Raw genomic sequence first — 16,995 nt, forward strand, 5'->3', positions numbered from 1 at the left:
TCAGCAGTTTCATTCTAGCATCACTAAGTAGCCTGTAAAAGTCATAAAACTGGTTAAACTAACATTAAAAAATAATGTACCATAGATGCAAACACTGGATTAATAACCAAGGGCCAGCCATACAAGAAACTTCATGTGCGCAAATGCCTGTAGAGAGAGAGTCATTGACCGCAGGATCAAAGCCTAAAAAATGGCTTCCTAACTGGTAAGGTATCATTTGTTCAATGCACCCAAATCCATGTTTTGAAAAATCAGGAAGGTATTTTTAGAGATGCTTCTCTTCTGACTCTTTCAAAATGTTTGTTTTTTCGTATCTAACTACGGTGACTGGATACCTCAAGACGGATGCAGAACCTTTCGATTTTACTTCATCAGTTCAATTTGAGGACATCCGTAGTGAAAGATCATCATCAGACTGCTGCTCCATGGCCTTTGTTAAATTACTTGGCCTCTGTCCAGTTCCTAGTGAACAGGAATCCACATCATCAAATCCACCATCAATTTACAATATCAGTAGAGAAACCAAGTACTAAACGGGCAAGGAGATGGAAATATCCTTTCAGCAGAAAGGACTAGATAATCTAGTAAATCTTCATCTCAGAAATATACATTTGGGAAGCATGGGGAAACTTATATTGCAGTTATCTGTACTGTACTTATTCCGAAGCTGAATAGGACTTCAAATTCTAAGGCATGTTATTTCTTCCGAAAATATCTGAAGGGAAAATATAATATAAGTTCTCTATTAAATGTTGAAATATTCGGTTTACATAGGTCACTGAAGTGATTGTTGAAGTTATGTATAGCTATGAATTATTAAAACTCTGTTTAAAAACAAAAACAAAAAAAAACACAACACAGCATTAACAGCCACTAAAAAAGAGAAAAGGAAAGAAGGAAGGGTCACCAACCTTGATAGCTTGCTCAAAGTTAAGAACCTTTCGATTAACTTGGTTTCCAATCATGCCAGCATCCATCTTGGGGTCCATCATTTCAATAGCAGACATAGCTTCAAAAAGACCAAAACTAAGGACAACAATGAAAAGCAACAAACACTAAGTCTACAATCATTTAATTTGCACAAAGCAATGGATTTCCACACACTATCATCAGGCATCAGTATCAAAAACTACTAAATACTGAGACACTGACAAGTGATGTGTTTTAAGCTTGCAATTGTCAACACACTGGCAAAGACTGTCAAGAGTGATAGTTGATGTTAGGTGCCCAACCTGAGGAACCTTGTAAGTACCCTATTTTTATGGAGTCTCAAGTCCTCTTGAAAATCCTGGGCTTTATTTTAAACTGAAGAGCACTTCTCTAGCCAAATATCCAATTACTAAGTATCTGTGCCTATGTGTATGTATCTACACACACAAAGATCTCATAATACATATCATCCTTTTAATGAGACCAAAATTTATGCATATCTGATAGCTTTGATTGATTTTAACTAAAACAAACTGGTCTTGATTATGTCACAACCAGAGAAAACATTTACGTTTTTACCCCAACAAACAAGAAATACAGAACTCATGTTTTAAGCCTCATTTTTGTTTTTAAACAGTTTAATAAAAATCATGCAGAAACAATCCAGTTTCTGACACTATATTCTGTTGCTGTCATAGCGGGGTTCATACAGCTAATAAATGTGTAACATAACATTCAGGTTAAAGCTAGTATATGGAAAATGACAGACAAGGCTCCAACTTTGGCATATAACCTATTCAGCAAGCCTGGCGCACAGGCGTTCACAAAGTAGAAACCACACAAAATACTGCTGCAAAATGTAGGCTGATTCAGGAAAGCACCCTTATTCAGGAAGGCATTTAAAAGCATATACTTAATTGCTACTGACTTTAATGATTTGATATATAATTTTTGTACAAATATATTTTTGAAGCATCTGATATACATTTTACTAATAATGTTATCTTTGTTAACATAACATTAACACCTGAAAAATATTTTTCTGACAAGTTAAAAATACTCAGATGGTTAAAAGTTTCATGGAAGTGATTCTGAAATCAATGGACTCTAGGAATATGTTCAAGTGCTTTACTGAATCCAAATCTTATTCCTGTCATCCTTACACTATATATTATCCATTATTTATCCTAAAATTACAGCGACATTTTAAATGATAGACTTCATTATTCTATGAAAACAAAGGAGTGAGCGCACCAGAATAAAGACAACTAACAAATAATAATTAAAAAAAAAATCAGACTTTAACAAACTCAGAATTGCTAAGTAAGGTCCATGGGAAGAAAGTCTAAGGGAAAGAGTACTTCAGAAGAGCTGTTAGTTTCTCCAGTAGACAATATTAAAGGCACAACTGCAAACTATTCTGATGCAAAGGAAAAATAGGAAGACTAGAGGCCAATATGGCTCCATCAGGAGCTCTTCAATGACCAGAAAAGTCAAAAAGTACACCTACAAAAAGGACAAGTACAAAAAGATAGCATATAAGGACAAAATCAGAAAGGCTAAGTATCTTGTTGGTCACTAAATACCAATACATATTACTCTCATCTCAAAAATTATCCCTGTGGCATACTCACAGCTTGTCATGAAGCAGTTCTCCCAACTTCAATTCTAAAAGGAACACAACAGGACAAATCATTAATTTGGATATTACTCTAAAGCAGCTCATCATGGATATTTAACCAACCAGCTTGCTCGACGGGCTAAACAGGCTTTACATTACAAAAGAAGAACAAGATACAAAAGAAAGAGCAACAATGTATGCTGATCTTTGGACGTATATAATGATGCTGAAGACAATATATAATGCCAAATGTGACAGCATGACCCAAAGATCTCTTAATGCAACTGGCAGAGGACACAGGGATAGATGCGTCCCGTGGATTCACCAAAAGAACATCATGTAAGGTTGCTAATGAAAGCCTGTATCACACAGGTCATTGTAATCATTGTGAGATATATGTATAGAAAATACAAGAGGACTTAGGTATATATGTTGAAAATCATGTCTCTAGACCTTGCAGCTAAAGGCAGGATACTCGAAGGTAGTGTGCCTAGAGACAAACTTCTCTGACAGGAGATAGGAGACATCTCCCTAGTGAACCATTGTATATCTCACAGTAGAAATCTATTAGCTCACAGAGGCAAATGCTAATGAAGATCTGGCAGAGACTCCAGAAGAAAACTAACAAGAAGAGGTAAACAGTGTGAGAGAGATGGGAAAATCCTGTTTTCAGGTGAAGGTCAAAGGTCTGGTCTATCTGTGGGAGCAGAGGCATTCTGGCATCTTTCAATCAGTAAGACTGATTTTATGAAAAGGGGATCTCAGCCATCCTTAACTGAAAATGCTGGGAATCTCGTAAGCTGGCGCACGCTATTCCTTTGGAAGCACAGATTCTGACAGTTCTGTGAATGTTCAGTGGAACTGGAGCTGGGCACTCCGGAGGAACGCTTGTAGGACTTAGGTGTTGGTGCGTGGCTCTCTCTAACCTGTACAGAGACAGCAAGGCCTGTGGAGATTTGGAGGGCAGTGCTTTGTGTTGCCAGAGGCTAATGGAATCTGGGAGCTGAACTACAGAAGGCACAGACAAGACTTCCACACACTAAGGACAGGTGGTAGCGAGGTGTCTCAGAACCAGGGTTTCCCTGGGAAGTGCCAATGATAGATATGGTAATTTCCTGCAGTATCCTCATAAAACTTTATTGAATTAAGTTTAAGTATCTTTGGGATCCATTGCATTAAATGCAAAGTTCATATATAATTGTGGTCAGCATTGTATGTAACCTCTCTAGGGAACAGATGTGATGTGAGATCTCGGAGTCCAACGGACTATATTGAAAACGTGCCAGACAAAAATGGACTGTGAGGAAAGTAAATGCATTTCCAGGGAAACGCCTAAGGAGAGGTTAATGTACATTCCTACCTCTGGTTATGCAAAAACTCATACACTCTGAAGAGAAGATGATTGCTGATTATCTGTTCCCAGAGGCTGGAGATTAAAGGCCTGAGTTGTATAAAGAAACAGGCTGACTTGTTGATTAGGAGTCAGAGGTCTGGTCTACACTACGCGTTTAAACCGAATTTAGCAGCATTAAACCAATTTAACCCTGCACCCGTCCACACAACAAAGCCCTTTATATCGATATAAAGGGCTCTTTAAACCGATTTCTGTACTCCTCCCCGATGAGGAGAGTAGCGCTGAAGTCGGTATTGCCATGTCGGATTAGGGTTAGTGTGGCCGCAAATTGACGGTATTGGCCTCCGGGCGGTATCCCACAGTGCACCACTGTGACCACTCTGGACAGCAATCTCAGCTCAGATGCAGTGGCCAGGTAAATAGGAAAAGCCCCGCGAACTTTTGAATTTCATTTCCTGTTTGCCCAGCGTGGAGCTCTGATTAGTATGGGTGGCAATGCAGTCCCAAATCCAAAAAGAGCTCCAGCATGGACCATACGGGAGATACTGGATCTGATCGCTGTATGGGGAGACAAATCGGTTCTTTCAGAGCTCTGTTACAGAAGACGAAATGCCAAAGCATTTGAAAAAGTCTCCAGGCTATGACACAGAGTCCACAGCACAGTGCTGTGTGACAACAGTAACAGAAAGCCAAAGAATCAAATGGATGCTCATGGAGGGAGGGAGGGGGTACTGAGGACTCCAGCTAGCCCAGAGTCCCCGCAGTCTCCAAAAAGTATTTGCATTCTTGGCTGAGCTCCCAGTGCCTGAAGGGTCAAAAACATTTTCCCGGGTGTTTCAGGGTATATGTCGTCAATTTACACCCCTCCCGAAAGAAGAGAGAAAAAAAACGTTTCTCACGTTTTTTCAATGTCACCCTATGTCTACTGCATGCTGCTGGTAGACGGGGTGCTGCAGCGCTGAACACCAGCATCCCCTTCCCGGTGGCAGACAGTACAATATGACTGCTATCCATCATCATCATCAGCCCTTGAGTGCTCCTGGCTGGCCTCGGTGAGGTCGGCTGGGGGCACCTGGGTAAAAATGGGAATGACTCCCGGTCATTCCGGCAGATGGTACAAAACGGCTAGTAACCGTCCTCATCATAGGAACTGGAGGCTGAGCTCTATCAGTCCCCTCCTTTCATGTCTAAAGAAAAGATTCTGTACTGCCTGGACTATCATAGCAGTGGGAGGCTGCGCTCCTCTTCCCCGCTACCCTTTAATGTCCTGCCTGGACTATCATAGCAGCTGGAGGCTTCCTTCCCCTCATTTTATATCACTAAAAAGTCAGTGTTTCTTATTGCTGCATTCCTTATTACTTCATCACACAAATGGGGAGACACTGCCATGGTAGCCCAGGAGGGTTGGGGGAGGAGGGAAGCAATGGGTGGGGTTGTTGCAGGGGCACCCCCTAGAATGGCATGCAGCTTATCACTTCTGCAAGATCTCTGGGGCTCTGACATGGAGCAGCTGTGCTCTCTGGTTCTCTAGTACATATGCCCCATATTCTAGGCAGGACTGACAAAACATAAAGAAGGGAATGACCCGAGGAGTCATTCCCATTTTTGTCCATGCGCCCCCGCCTGACCTCAGCGAGGCCAGCCAGGAGCACCCATAACAGTAGCAGACGGTACAAAACGACTGATAACCGTCATCTCATTGCCAATTTACAATGGCAGATGGTGCAATTGGGATGGCAACCGTCTCTGATACCTTGCAAAGGCAAATGAATGCTGCTGTATAGCACTGCAGTACCGTGTCCGTCAGCAGCATCCAGTACACATACGGTGACAGTGACAAAAGGCAAAATGGGCTCCATGGTTGCCATGCTATGGCATCTGCCAGGGCAATCCAGGGAAAAAGGGCACGAAATGATTGTCTGCCATTGCTTTCACGGAGGAAGGATTGAGCGACGACATTTACCCAGAATCACCCGCGACACTGTTTTTGCATTGGGATCTCAATCCAGAATTCCAATGGGCGGGGGAGACTGCGAGAACTATGGGATAGCTACCCACAGTGCAACGCTCCAGAAATCGATGCAAGCCTCAGTACATGGACACACACCGCCGAATTAATGTGCTTAGCGTGGCCTCATGCACTCAACTTTATACAATCTGTTTTACAAATCCGGTTTATGTAAAATTGGAATAATCCCGTAGTGTAGACATACTCAGAGAGTTACGAACTTGTAATCATGGAGAAAACCCAGCTGTGGATTTTCCAAGACTGACCTACGAGAGCCTGAGGGTGGAGTTGGGGTGACTTCTGGTAAGTTTTTTAGCCTGCATGTAGGTTCTTTTATTATTTTTAATATGTTTGTATTGTAATGGTTTTATCTTAATGATAAATGTGCTTGCTTAGAAAGAACTGGTGGTAACTTGTAACTGCTGGCAATTACACTATGCATAGTCACTGGAGAGAAAGCAAAGCACAGATGTTGGCCTGTTTAGGCAGTCTGGCTTGCTGGGAATATATCAGTGTAAATCAGGGAGCTGTGCAGCCCTAACATCCCAATAAGGAGGGAAAGAGACATGGGTATCCTCCCAAGAGAAGTTATGGCTGACAGTACCCTTGGTGGACTAAGAGAGGGAATACAGGGACAGTCACCATGAAATGTGACACCAACTGCTCAGTGCCATCACCCAAGGCACCCCCTTTATGCCATTCCAACAATTCAAAGGGAATTTAAAATTGCTCTAAGACAGCATCTGAGGAACGCCCTTGTAGATTAATATAAGGGGGATCCTCAGATGATGCATGCAAAATAATGTGTGTAACATACTGGTGGAAAGTTATTTTTGATTTAATGCTGCAGCAAGGGTCAGTTTAAAAATTATGCACAAGGCAAATTAACACAGAGTAGCAATCCTGACAGTAACTGAAGGTATTTGTCTCTCAATAACCTAAAGATATTACCTCTCATGAGAAACTTATCAGTTTTGATTCAAGTGCAGAAATGAATAAAAATCAGCATTGGACAGTCAATTGCTAGGATACAGGGCTGTGTTCAATCTAGATAAAATTGGCGGTTCCAGGAAAACAGGAGGCAGGTCCAGTATGGATAAACAAGATTTCCCATCAAGAGTAGGATGGGGGAAAAAATGATTAACAATTGAATGAGAAAAACGATAAGGAGGAAAGCACTCTGAAACAAAGAAGGAGGTTTATACCTTCTGAGGAGGGTTGCTAATCTCATGGACCTCAATCCTACTATAATCTCGACATAGGCAGACTCCTGAATCTGCATACTTCCAACAAAGTCAATGGAGTCTACCCATACTGAGCTCATTGCAGGAGTGGATCCTTAGACTAGAAGGCAACTTCAAGAATTATGTTTGGTCTTCTTAAAAATTTGACTCCTTAAGAGTCTGAGCAGTACAACTTACCTCTACAGGCCTCTTCAAATTCCTGGGTAATATCGATCCAGTTTGTATTACCCTTTTCCATCTTGTCAGGTATATTGAGCTCCCATCCTGAATCATCATCATCTACTGAAGCTTTCATAACCATAATATTGCACCTATAAATACAAATCATAGATCAAGAATAAACTATAGAAAGCATTTAATGGGAGCCAATGCATATCTTGTATAAAGAAAAAAAATGAACTAGTCAGATGTAAATTGAAAGGGAAACACTGAAGGTTCACCAGCTCATAATTTGACAACCCCTTTAAAAAGGATCCTACCTTTTTCAAAACTTCCCCTGAATAGATTTAACTATATAAACTCAAAAACCATGACTGCAAAATGTTAATATCATCACTCCTCTACTGGACAACCATCAATAAAGTTACATAATCAACCTGAAAAACAATCAATTTTTTAAAAACGCTTAAAGGAATTTTGGGTGTCAAACATTTAATTTTTGAGGTTTTATAAGCAGCAAAAATTTCTCTCTTCCACTGCAATGCGAAAGACCCAAAACAAGAAGAATCCGTGAAATTGACTACACATGGAACACAGTCAAGTGTACAAAGTAAGTCATTCTTGCAGTAATAGACTTAGTGTAACTTGCAAGCACATTCAGACTCAAATATTATTTTTAAACTGTGTGTCATAAAAGGTAACCTATAAAGAATTAATTAAAATATTAGTCTTGTGCCTTAGAAGGCCTGTAGGTTTCCTCTCCACCCCCTCGCTTGTTTTACTTTAGATATATCAGCAATATCAAGCCTAGTCTTTCCTAGTTTTGCTGGAGTTACTCTGAGAGTTATGGATGATTCTCAGTACTAACATCTCTCAGTTAAAAGCAATGTTGGAAATTTAGCAAAGACTTCCCATAAATAATGTTAGTCACTGAAGAATCAAAATTAATGAGTTTTAAATCAGGCAGTTTAAAAGCCCCTTCTGATTGCTCAACCTTCACGCTCCTAGCTCTGGTAATGTCGCCATTTCACTAGTTCTCTAATGATCATGGGGGGCAAAGAACAGTGACGGGGGGAGTTAAAATAAATAAATGAAACCAGATCTTCCTCACAGAAGCGAAGAGGAGATAAAGAGGCCAATTGTTTTTCCCTCCGCTGGTCACCTGTGACACCAGCTCCAAGTTGCTGCTATTCCCAAGGGGAGGTAGGGTGATCAGATGTCCTGATTTTATAGGGGCAGTCCCGATATTTGGGGATTTTTCTTATATAGGTGCCTATTACCCCCCCCCCCCCCGTCCTGATTTTTCATACTTGCTATCTGGTCGCCCTAACGGGAGGAGACCACGGCCGGGGGAGGGGTTGAGCACTATCATGTGGGGGGGAGGGACGCAGGCGCCTCCCCTGGAACCACAGTGACCCTGACCTGGCCATGACCGCACCGCGCAGGCAGCTCGCAGGCCAAGTCCTGCAGCAGCCGCGGCACCGGCCAGCGGCTGGCCTCGCGGGGGCCCCGCACGGGGCTCCCCAGCAGGCAGCGCTCGGCCCGCGAGGGACTGCGTACCACACACGCGCCCAAGCCCGGCCCAGCCCACGAGTGGCCCCTCCCACTCCGGAAAGGGTAAGGCCCTGCCCCGCACTCGCGTTACTGCCGCGCCGCGCCACTGCATTCAGCCGCTCCGCGAGCCCAGCGGCCGGGCAGGGCGGGGGCTTCACCTCTAGGGGCCGCGCTAGTCCCTGTGCCGGTCACCTCACCGTGCCCACTGCCTCCGTCTCGCGCAGCAACGAGCCTAGGCACCCTCTTCGTTCGGACCCCTGCCGTTGCGCATGCGCAAAATCACCCCGCGCCCCCAGCAGGGCTGCATTGCACGAGCCGGTTCTCACGCATGCGTACGCAAGCCTCTACCGCTCAGGAGGAGCGGGGTGGATGGGGCGTTCTGCGCATGCTCATGTGCAAACGCTCTAAGCTTCCGCAGCGGAGCTTAGTTTGCTATGTATGGCGCAGAAGGAGACTCAGGCGGGAGCAGGGATTCTGTATCTGAATGAGGTGGGGAGGAGCATGAAGAATGGGGGACCGGGAGGGGTTGTGTGGCTAGGGGAGGAGGGGGAAGGGGTTGGGCTCCCGCACTGCTGCGGTCTGGTTCAGATCCAGCAGCATGTCACCATCTTCCTGCTTTATGAGAAGCCCCAGGGTGAAGAGAGCAGAGTCTCTTGCTGCTTTGAATTAGAGTGGTGGTATGCTCTCTGTCACCTGGAAGTCTTTAAATCAAGATTTGAGGACTTGAGTAACTCAGCTAAAGGCTATGAGTCTATTACAGGAGTGGATGGGTGAGGTTCTATGGCTCGCAATATGCGGGAGGTCAGACTAGATCACAATGATGCTTTCTGGCCTAAAAGTCTATGAGAGCGAAAGGCTACGGCTCCTTCAGCCTGTGTATTATAGTGATTATTTCTCATATATTCCTAACGGAGGAGGGAATGAGACCTGTAAATCCATAGCACAGCCATGAGCACTTGACCCCCACACGTCCCTGATGTGTGATCTCTAGGCATCCTGGCGTTTACCCAGTCATCAGCATCTTGATCACTTGGTCCACCAGTAACACTGGGTACTTCTATGGACCTCTCCATCTGAGAACCTCAATCCACTTTACAAAGTTAACATTAATGGATTTATGTAATGTAAACACCAAAGTATGATCATCATAGTATAATAGTAAAGATGAAATAGACCATGTCCTTGTCTAGACTCTCAGCTGAATCATAGAATCATAGAAATGAAGTGTTGGAATGGGACCTCAAGAAGTCATGTAGTCCATTCCCCTGTGCTGAGGCAGCAGTAAGTATATTTAAACCACATCTGGCAGATGTTTATGTAACCTGCTCTTAAAAACTGCCAAAGATAGGGATTCCACAACCTCCCAAGATAACATGCTTCAGTGTTTAATTATCCTTATAGTTAGAAAGTTTTTCCTAATATTTAACCTAAATATCTCTTGCGGCAAAATAAACCAATTGCTTCCTCTCCAACCTTCAGTGGATATGGAAAACAGTTGATCCCTATTGTCTTTATCACACCCTTTTACATTTAATGATTGTTACTGTGTCTCCTCTCTAGACCAGTGATTTTCAACCTTTTTTCATTTGCGGGCCCCTAAAAATTTTCCAATAGTGGTGCAGGCCCTTTGGAAATCTTAGACATAGTCTGCGGACCCTCGGGGTCCATAGACCACAGGTTGAAATAGGACGTGGTGGCTGCCACTTACTGTAGCTCCCATTGGTTGGGAACAGCGAAGCGCAGCCACTAGGAGTTGCGGGGGGCCATCTCTGCAGATGGTCAACGTAAACAAAACGTCTCACGGTCCGCCAGTGGATTACCATGATGGGCTGTGTGCTGAAGGTTGCTGACCCTTGTATTAGAGAGACAAGGTGGGAAAGGTAATTTCTTTTATTGGACCAACTTCTATTGGTGAGAGAGACAACCTTTTGAGCCATACAGAGCTCTTCTCTTCAGGTCTGGGAAGGGCAAAAGGCAAGGTGGAACAGATGGTTTAGCATAAATAGTTAGCACATATTGTAAGGGACCATTCAAGATAGAGTGACACATCAACACTCTGCAGTCATAGAACAAAAGGAGAGGGTTAGGGAGGTACCTTGAATTGTACCTTACAATATATGCTAGCTACTTATGCTAAACCATCTGTTCCACCTTGCATTTTGCTGTAATGCTGGGAGTACTCTTTCCCAGACCTGAAGAAGAGCTCTGTGTGGCTCTAAAGCTTGTCTCTCTCACCAACAGAAGTTGGTTCAATAAAGGATATTACCTCACTGTCAATTTCAGTTCAGGTAGGTACGCTCTGTGCTGTGAAATTGAGTGGGCATCAGGCTTGCAGCTTGGGCTGTTACCCCAGGGCAGATGGGGGCACCATTTATGAGCCCCACGCAACTGTCAGGGCTTTGCATACGGCTGTCAATGCCCAACTTCGGTCAGTGCAAGCACTCCTGGTGTGGACACCAACAGCTGACTGAATTACTGTGTTGGCTGTAGGTCTACGTAAATTAAGTTGACCTAATTTCGTAGTATAGACAAGCCCTCAAATTCAATTTGTGATCCACTATAACCCACAGATCCTTTCTGCAGGAGCACTGCCTAGCCAGTGATTCCCCATTTTATATTTGTTCATTTGATTTTTTTTCTTCCTAAATGTAGTACTTTGCACTTGTCTTTATTGAATTTCATCTTATTGATTTCAGACCAATTCTCCAATTTATCAAGATCATTTTGAATTCTAATCCTGCCCTCCAAAGTGCTTGCAACCATTCTGAGCTTGGTGTCATTTTTAATCCTTTTAAGTGTTCTCTCTATTCCAATATCCAAGTAATTAATGAAAATACAGAATAATATTGGATGCAGTATAGTGTTTTGCAGGCTCCCATTTTAAGAATTGCTTCAGCTGCACCCACTGCTGATACCTCTTGACAACAACAGGCAAATTTAGTAATGTAAACATGGCAGGGAGATGCTACTAGAAAATAGTCATATTTCATTTGATATGGACATGATGACTATATCCAGCTCAATACACTGTTGTGGGGTGAGATCATTGTTCTTGAGTCAGTTTAATTATGTCCTGTTTCATTATTTTAATTATTTTCTGTTCCTCAAGGAAAATTATTAGGTTAGCTTTCTTATAGAAGGAAATGTTTGGTTGTTGACCCAATTTCTTGTTTACGCATGCATTTTGCTATGCTTTGCAGGATTCATGTTTTCTTTCCAGTGCTGTTAGTTCTATTTAATCAACCCCGCCAGCCAGAATTGTATGGCATGCTGTGGTCCCATAGAAGCAGGACCTCTGTTTCCCATCAGTATAGAAATATGTCTGTGCCTATGCATGGAGGCAGGGAAGAGGGGATTTTTCTTGCAAAGGGTTGAGAAGATATGGATGAAGCTGGGAGAATAAGGAGGTGGAGAGAGGGAACATCCAAAAATAGAAATTTCTTGAAGAAAATTGAGAGTTAAAATAATTAGTGAAAAAATAACTAAGAAATTTGTGTACTGAACATTGTGTAAGATCTGGAATGAGAGAAAACAGAAAAAGAGGAAGGAAAATATACACCAAGCCATAACATGTAAGGAAAGAAAATGTAAAGGAAGCAAGATGAAAAGGAGAAGGAAAACTAATAAAAAGCAAAACATCATAAGTAGATATTTTATAAAAATGAAATGGAATGTAATGGAAAAATTTGACTAAGCTACACAGAAGCAATATTTGATTTTATATGTTTGAACAAAACACACAAAGTTTTAGGTTTGTTTTTTTTTAATATCCTTCCCACAGCAATGTCATAGCACTGAATGGACACCAGTCTCTTCCATTCCTCTCTGTTATTTACTGCTGCTTCCATTTGCTCTATGGACTTGAGATCAACTATTCTGCCCTTCCTGCTAGGGATTCTTTTTAAGGTTTCTCTTGGCACGCTTGTTTCTTCTTACTAGGTGATTTCCACTTGATAACTTCATGTGGGAGTGGGAGTCTGCATTGGCATCTGGAGTACATGCTGCAAATATGTCTAGAGCTTCCATTGGATTCTGGTGGAAACGACCTGCTTGTTGGTGATTTCTTGGATTTCTTCATTGGTGATGAAGTCTTTCCAACCAATGAGCACAATCTTATTTAAGCACTTATTTTTGAAGGCATCTAGTTTTCTGTGGAAGTAGAGAAAGAACTGACAGGGATTTGTAGGGGATCTTAATGCATGACAGTCTCTGTTAGCAAGAGTTAGGCTAACTGTAACCCTAATAACGTGAGATTTGTAGAAGCGAGGATTGTGTGAGGCAAGTGGAAAAGAACTGTGTGAGAAGTTGTTTCGACCTTGTGTAGATAATACGAAATGTAGACTGGAGTCTCTAGTGAGAAAAACAAGATATCAGGATGACCTATGTATAAACAAAATGAAGCTGTTGCTTATTATTGTCTGTAACAAAAGTATAAATGCTTGCTGTAATTTTTTACCTATTGAGAGACCTGTCTGGGACTAGGGCGACCCTGTGTCCTAGGGCACTCCCTCCCTCAATTGCAATTACTTGAGAAATAATAAAGTATCTGACTCTGCTGCACCCAAACAAAAAGTGAGAACTGAGTTTTTCTCTGACATTTTAGTAGCTCTCCAACTCTCACAGCTGTATGTTAGCACTGACATTACATTTGATTGAAAATTCTCAGTTTTGTTCTGGTGCTATATATCTTTGATTTTTATATTTTGTTGAGTTTAGAAAATGTTATGGATATATTTCCTATCCTAGATGTCACTTCCTTCTTGAGGTCTCCCCTGGTTAATAGGATGCTGCTCAGATGTCTGAGTTTCGAGGATGTTTGTTTTAGCAAAACTAATTATGAGCCCTTTTCGGCATACTATTTTTGCCAAGTTATCTGTCTTTGTTTGTAACTTTTCAGGGGTATTTCTCAGTAGCACAATATCAATAGGAAAGTCTAAGTCTTCTAGGCATTTGCCTTCTACTCATGCTATACCAGTGTTTGTGTTGCTAATACACTTCTTCATTATTCAGTCTATGGCATTGCCAAACAACAGTGAAGATAAAATGCAGCATGTTTTATGCCAGATTCCACACTGAACCACTTTTTGTCTGGTTGATAAACCTTAGCGAGCAATTTGCATCTCTGTGCATGGCCTTGATGATACTGACAACTTGAATGGGATTCTGTAACACTCAAGAATATTCTATAATGTATGTCTGTGCAGGCTGTCAAAATACCTTTTGAAAAATCAGTGCAATTAATGAAGAGGGGAACTTGCCATTCTATACACAGTTCTGTGACAGTTCTTAATGTGAATATCTGATCTACATAGGATCTCTTGGCCCTAAATCCAGCCTGTTCTCTAAGCTTTGTATCCTCTGCCTCTTTTGTCCTGTGTTGTATTACACTGCAGATGGCTTTCCCTACAACAGAGAGTAATCTAACTCCTCTCCAGTTGTAAGACCACCCTTTTTGCATATTCTGACAATGATTCCATGTTTCCACTGGTCAGGAGGAGTCTCTTTTTCCCAAACTTAATTGAACAGTTGGGAGGGTGACAGCAGATATCCTTCTTGTGGAGCCCCTGTTGTAGAGTTTCAACAGAATATTGCAGACATATAGTAGTTTCATCATGTTACGAATGAGGATGTCAGGTACCAGAGCAGCCAGCCTCTATTCTCTTCCCAAGTGATCCAACAAAGGCTCAGATGGCATACAACTGCTCTGTATGTTGGAGTCCATAGCAGCCCACAAACTTTTTGCAGGTGCTAAGCATGTGCAGTTCCCACTGACTGCAGTTGGTGTTCCTAGGTGCTTAACATATTTTAAAATCAGGCCATTGATGTAGGTGCCTGTGATGTAGTGGGGATTTTCCCTTGTTATGTTGTATTTCAGCCTATGTGAGTCTTACTGTTTTGCATGAATGCTGTGTATGCCTCAGTTTCCCTGTGTATTGCACCAATATCTAGATGGTGGGAATAAGGGTGTGTGACTTTTGTGGGGGCTGCTCCAGCTGCCTTCACAGATACTCTGGCTGCCCCTTCGTAACCTGAGACCCAAGAGAGGGATGTGACCAGGTGACTCTTGGCCCCGGAAGCGAGACAAAGGCCGAAGGAGGAGCAATGGGCAGGGCAGGGCAGGGGCCAGGCAGCTGGAAGCGAGTCAGTCTTGGCTGGCTTGAGGCGCAGAGGGAGGACCATTGCCCTAGCTCTGGGCTCCTGTCCCCACAAGATGTACTGGGCTGAAAGTCACTGATTTCTGTGCTAACAGGTTCCATTTTATGCTGGCTGAGAGTCATGTCTGACTGCGGAGTTGGGGTGTGTCAGGGCTGATTCCCCACTCTGGCACTTCAAGTGCAGAAGATGGGGGTCTACAAGGAGTCTAAATATTAATACTGGCCACTGTAGGCTTGTATTAAACTCCCAAGGTTACAGCTTTTCTCTGACCTTGGATGGGTAGATGCTGCCACCACCCAAGTGCAAAATCCCCTTTAACCCAGGAAGGTGCACTTGGGAATTCCTTCCTGTAGGGTACCCTCAAGCCCTTTCACCCACACTCCAGGGAAGAGCTGAGAAAGAAAACAAAGGAAATCAGCTGTTGCCACCAGCTAATTAAACAACATGCACAAACCTCTTTGGACACAAAATTTCAAACCTGTTCTTAAAAAAGGTAAATTTTATTAAAAACAGAAAGAAAGAAAATACATCTGGAAACTCAGGCTGTGCCTAGATTTAAAAAAAAAATGCAAAAATTAAGAATCAAGAATAGCTTTCTTGAGGTCCAGCTTAAAGGTTACAAGCAAAACAAAAGCACCTGGGGTTAGCACAGAGGAATCCAACAAGCCATAAAGAAATACAAGAAATAAACCTGTCTTTCTAGACATTTCCTGATCCACTTACGTATCTGGGGTTTTAAATTAGTAGTTTCTAGGTATGATCTGTTGATTTTCCATACCTGGCCCAAAGCTTTTTACAGCATAGTTCCAGGCCTGTCTATCCTCTCTGGGAGAACAACACAGACAAACAAAGGGAAAGTTTTTCTCCAATTTTAAAAAGTTCTAGCCCTCCCATTGGCTCTTTTGGTGAAGTGCCCACTCCCTTCCTTTTACCTATGCTGGAAGACTTTTTAACCCTTTACAGATAAAGCAAGTAGAGAACAACTACTAAAAGGGATTTTATAGATAACTGGCTGGCTGGATGTTCATAAAAGGGAGATACCCCCCATTTTCATTTTTCACAGGGTGCAGGGCCCTCTGGCTTCCCCAGGAGCCCTGCCCGAGTGGACTTGCTGTGGGAAGTGCATAGTGTGGAAGGAGATGTTGAATGCTCCAAGGTCAGACCCAGGAAGATTGAAGCTGTTTAAGCTTCTGGCCATGGAGACAGTATGCTCAGAGAGAGGAGGCATGCTCCTCCAGAGTCCTGGCTGGCTCCATATGGAGTAGTTTCAGAGCATCACCCAGGTGACTTGGTGACAGTGCCTAAATATGCAAAGATGCCTAATTTTAAACACCCAAATTTAGAATTTTTGCCATAATTCTTTAATGTTTGTTCATCATATTGAACATATAAAGCACAGAGGTGGGGAGCTCTGAGCTCTTTAAATCCTGGCACCAGCCTGGCCGCCGAAGCTGTGAGTGGGATTTAAAGGGCTCTGGGCTCTCTGCAGAGGTGGGGAGCTCTGAGCCCTTTAAACCCTGGCCCCAGCCCGGCCGCTGAAGCTGTGGGCGGGATTTAAAGGGCTCTTGCCTCTCCACAGCGGCAGGGAGCTCCAAACCCTTTAAATCCTGACCGCAACATGGCTGCCAGAGCTGCGGGCGGGATTTAAAGGGCTCAGAGCTCCGCGCTGCTGTGGGGAGCCCAGAGTCCTTTTAATCTCGGCCGCGGAAGCTGGTGTGGTCCAGCACGGCTTACTGGCTCTTGCTGGTACCCCATACCGGACGGAACGGGCTTACTTTCACCTCTGGCATTATTGGAACACGCAGGAGATGCTGAGGCTAATGGAGAAGCAAACTAACATAATAGGTGTCTGGTGGAGCTACAGCAAAGGTAATTAGAGTACAGACTTCCACTGCATCCATTGTGTAACCACTTGCCCTCCTCACCAAATTCCATATCCTCCTCACCCAGATGCCCAAGAACGCAGGTG

The 16,995-nt window shown here is 43.0% G+C and overlaps 2 protein-coding genes across 4 annotated transcripts in view; one reads left to right on the forward strand and one right to left on the reverse strand.

Annotated features, from left to right (window-relative positions):
* The window catches only part of NAA35 (N-alpha-acetyltransferase 35, NatC auxiliary subunit), a 41,637-nt gene extending 32,445 nt beyond the window's left edge, over positions 1-9,192 (reverse strand). The window contains exons 1-4 of one of the 3 annotated variants that reach the window (XM_050945756.1): positions 9,068-9,192; positions 7,335-7,468; positions 2,565-2,598; positions 912-1,026 (exon numbers count right to left, since the gene is read on the reverse strand). In XM_050945756.1, the coding sequence (XP_050801713.1) occupies positions 912-1,026; positions 2,565-2,598; positions 7,335-7,458 (273 nt within the window). In that variant the 5' untranslated portion in view covers positions 7,459-7,468; positions 9,068-9,192. Of the gene's footprint in view, positions 1-911; positions 1,027-2,564; positions 2,599-7,334; positions 7,469-8,738; positions 8,851-9,028 lie in introns of those variants that run through there. The other 2 variants (XM_050945757.1, XM_050945754.1) reach the window with 2 other exon arrangements.
* A 116-nt stretch (positions 9,193-9,308) lies between these two features.
* Positions 9,309-16,995, forward strand: part of AGTPBP1 (ATP/GTP binding carboxypeptidase 1) — a 177,448-nt gene continuing 169,761 nt past the window's right edge. The window contains exon 1 of the mRNA XM_050945606.1: positions 9,309-9,359. The gene's annotated coding sequence lies outside the window, so the exon portion shown is untranslated. The remainder of the gene's footprint in view (positions 9,360-16,995) is intronic.

This window comes from Gopherus flavomarginatus, chromosome 3 (genome assembly GCF_025201925.1).
Source record: "Gopherus flavomarginatus isolate rGopFla2 chromosome 3, rGopFla2.mat.asm, whole genome shotgun sequence".
Lineage (NCBI taxonomy): Eukaryota > Metazoa > Chordata > Testudines > Testudinidae > Gopherus > Gopherus flavomarginatus.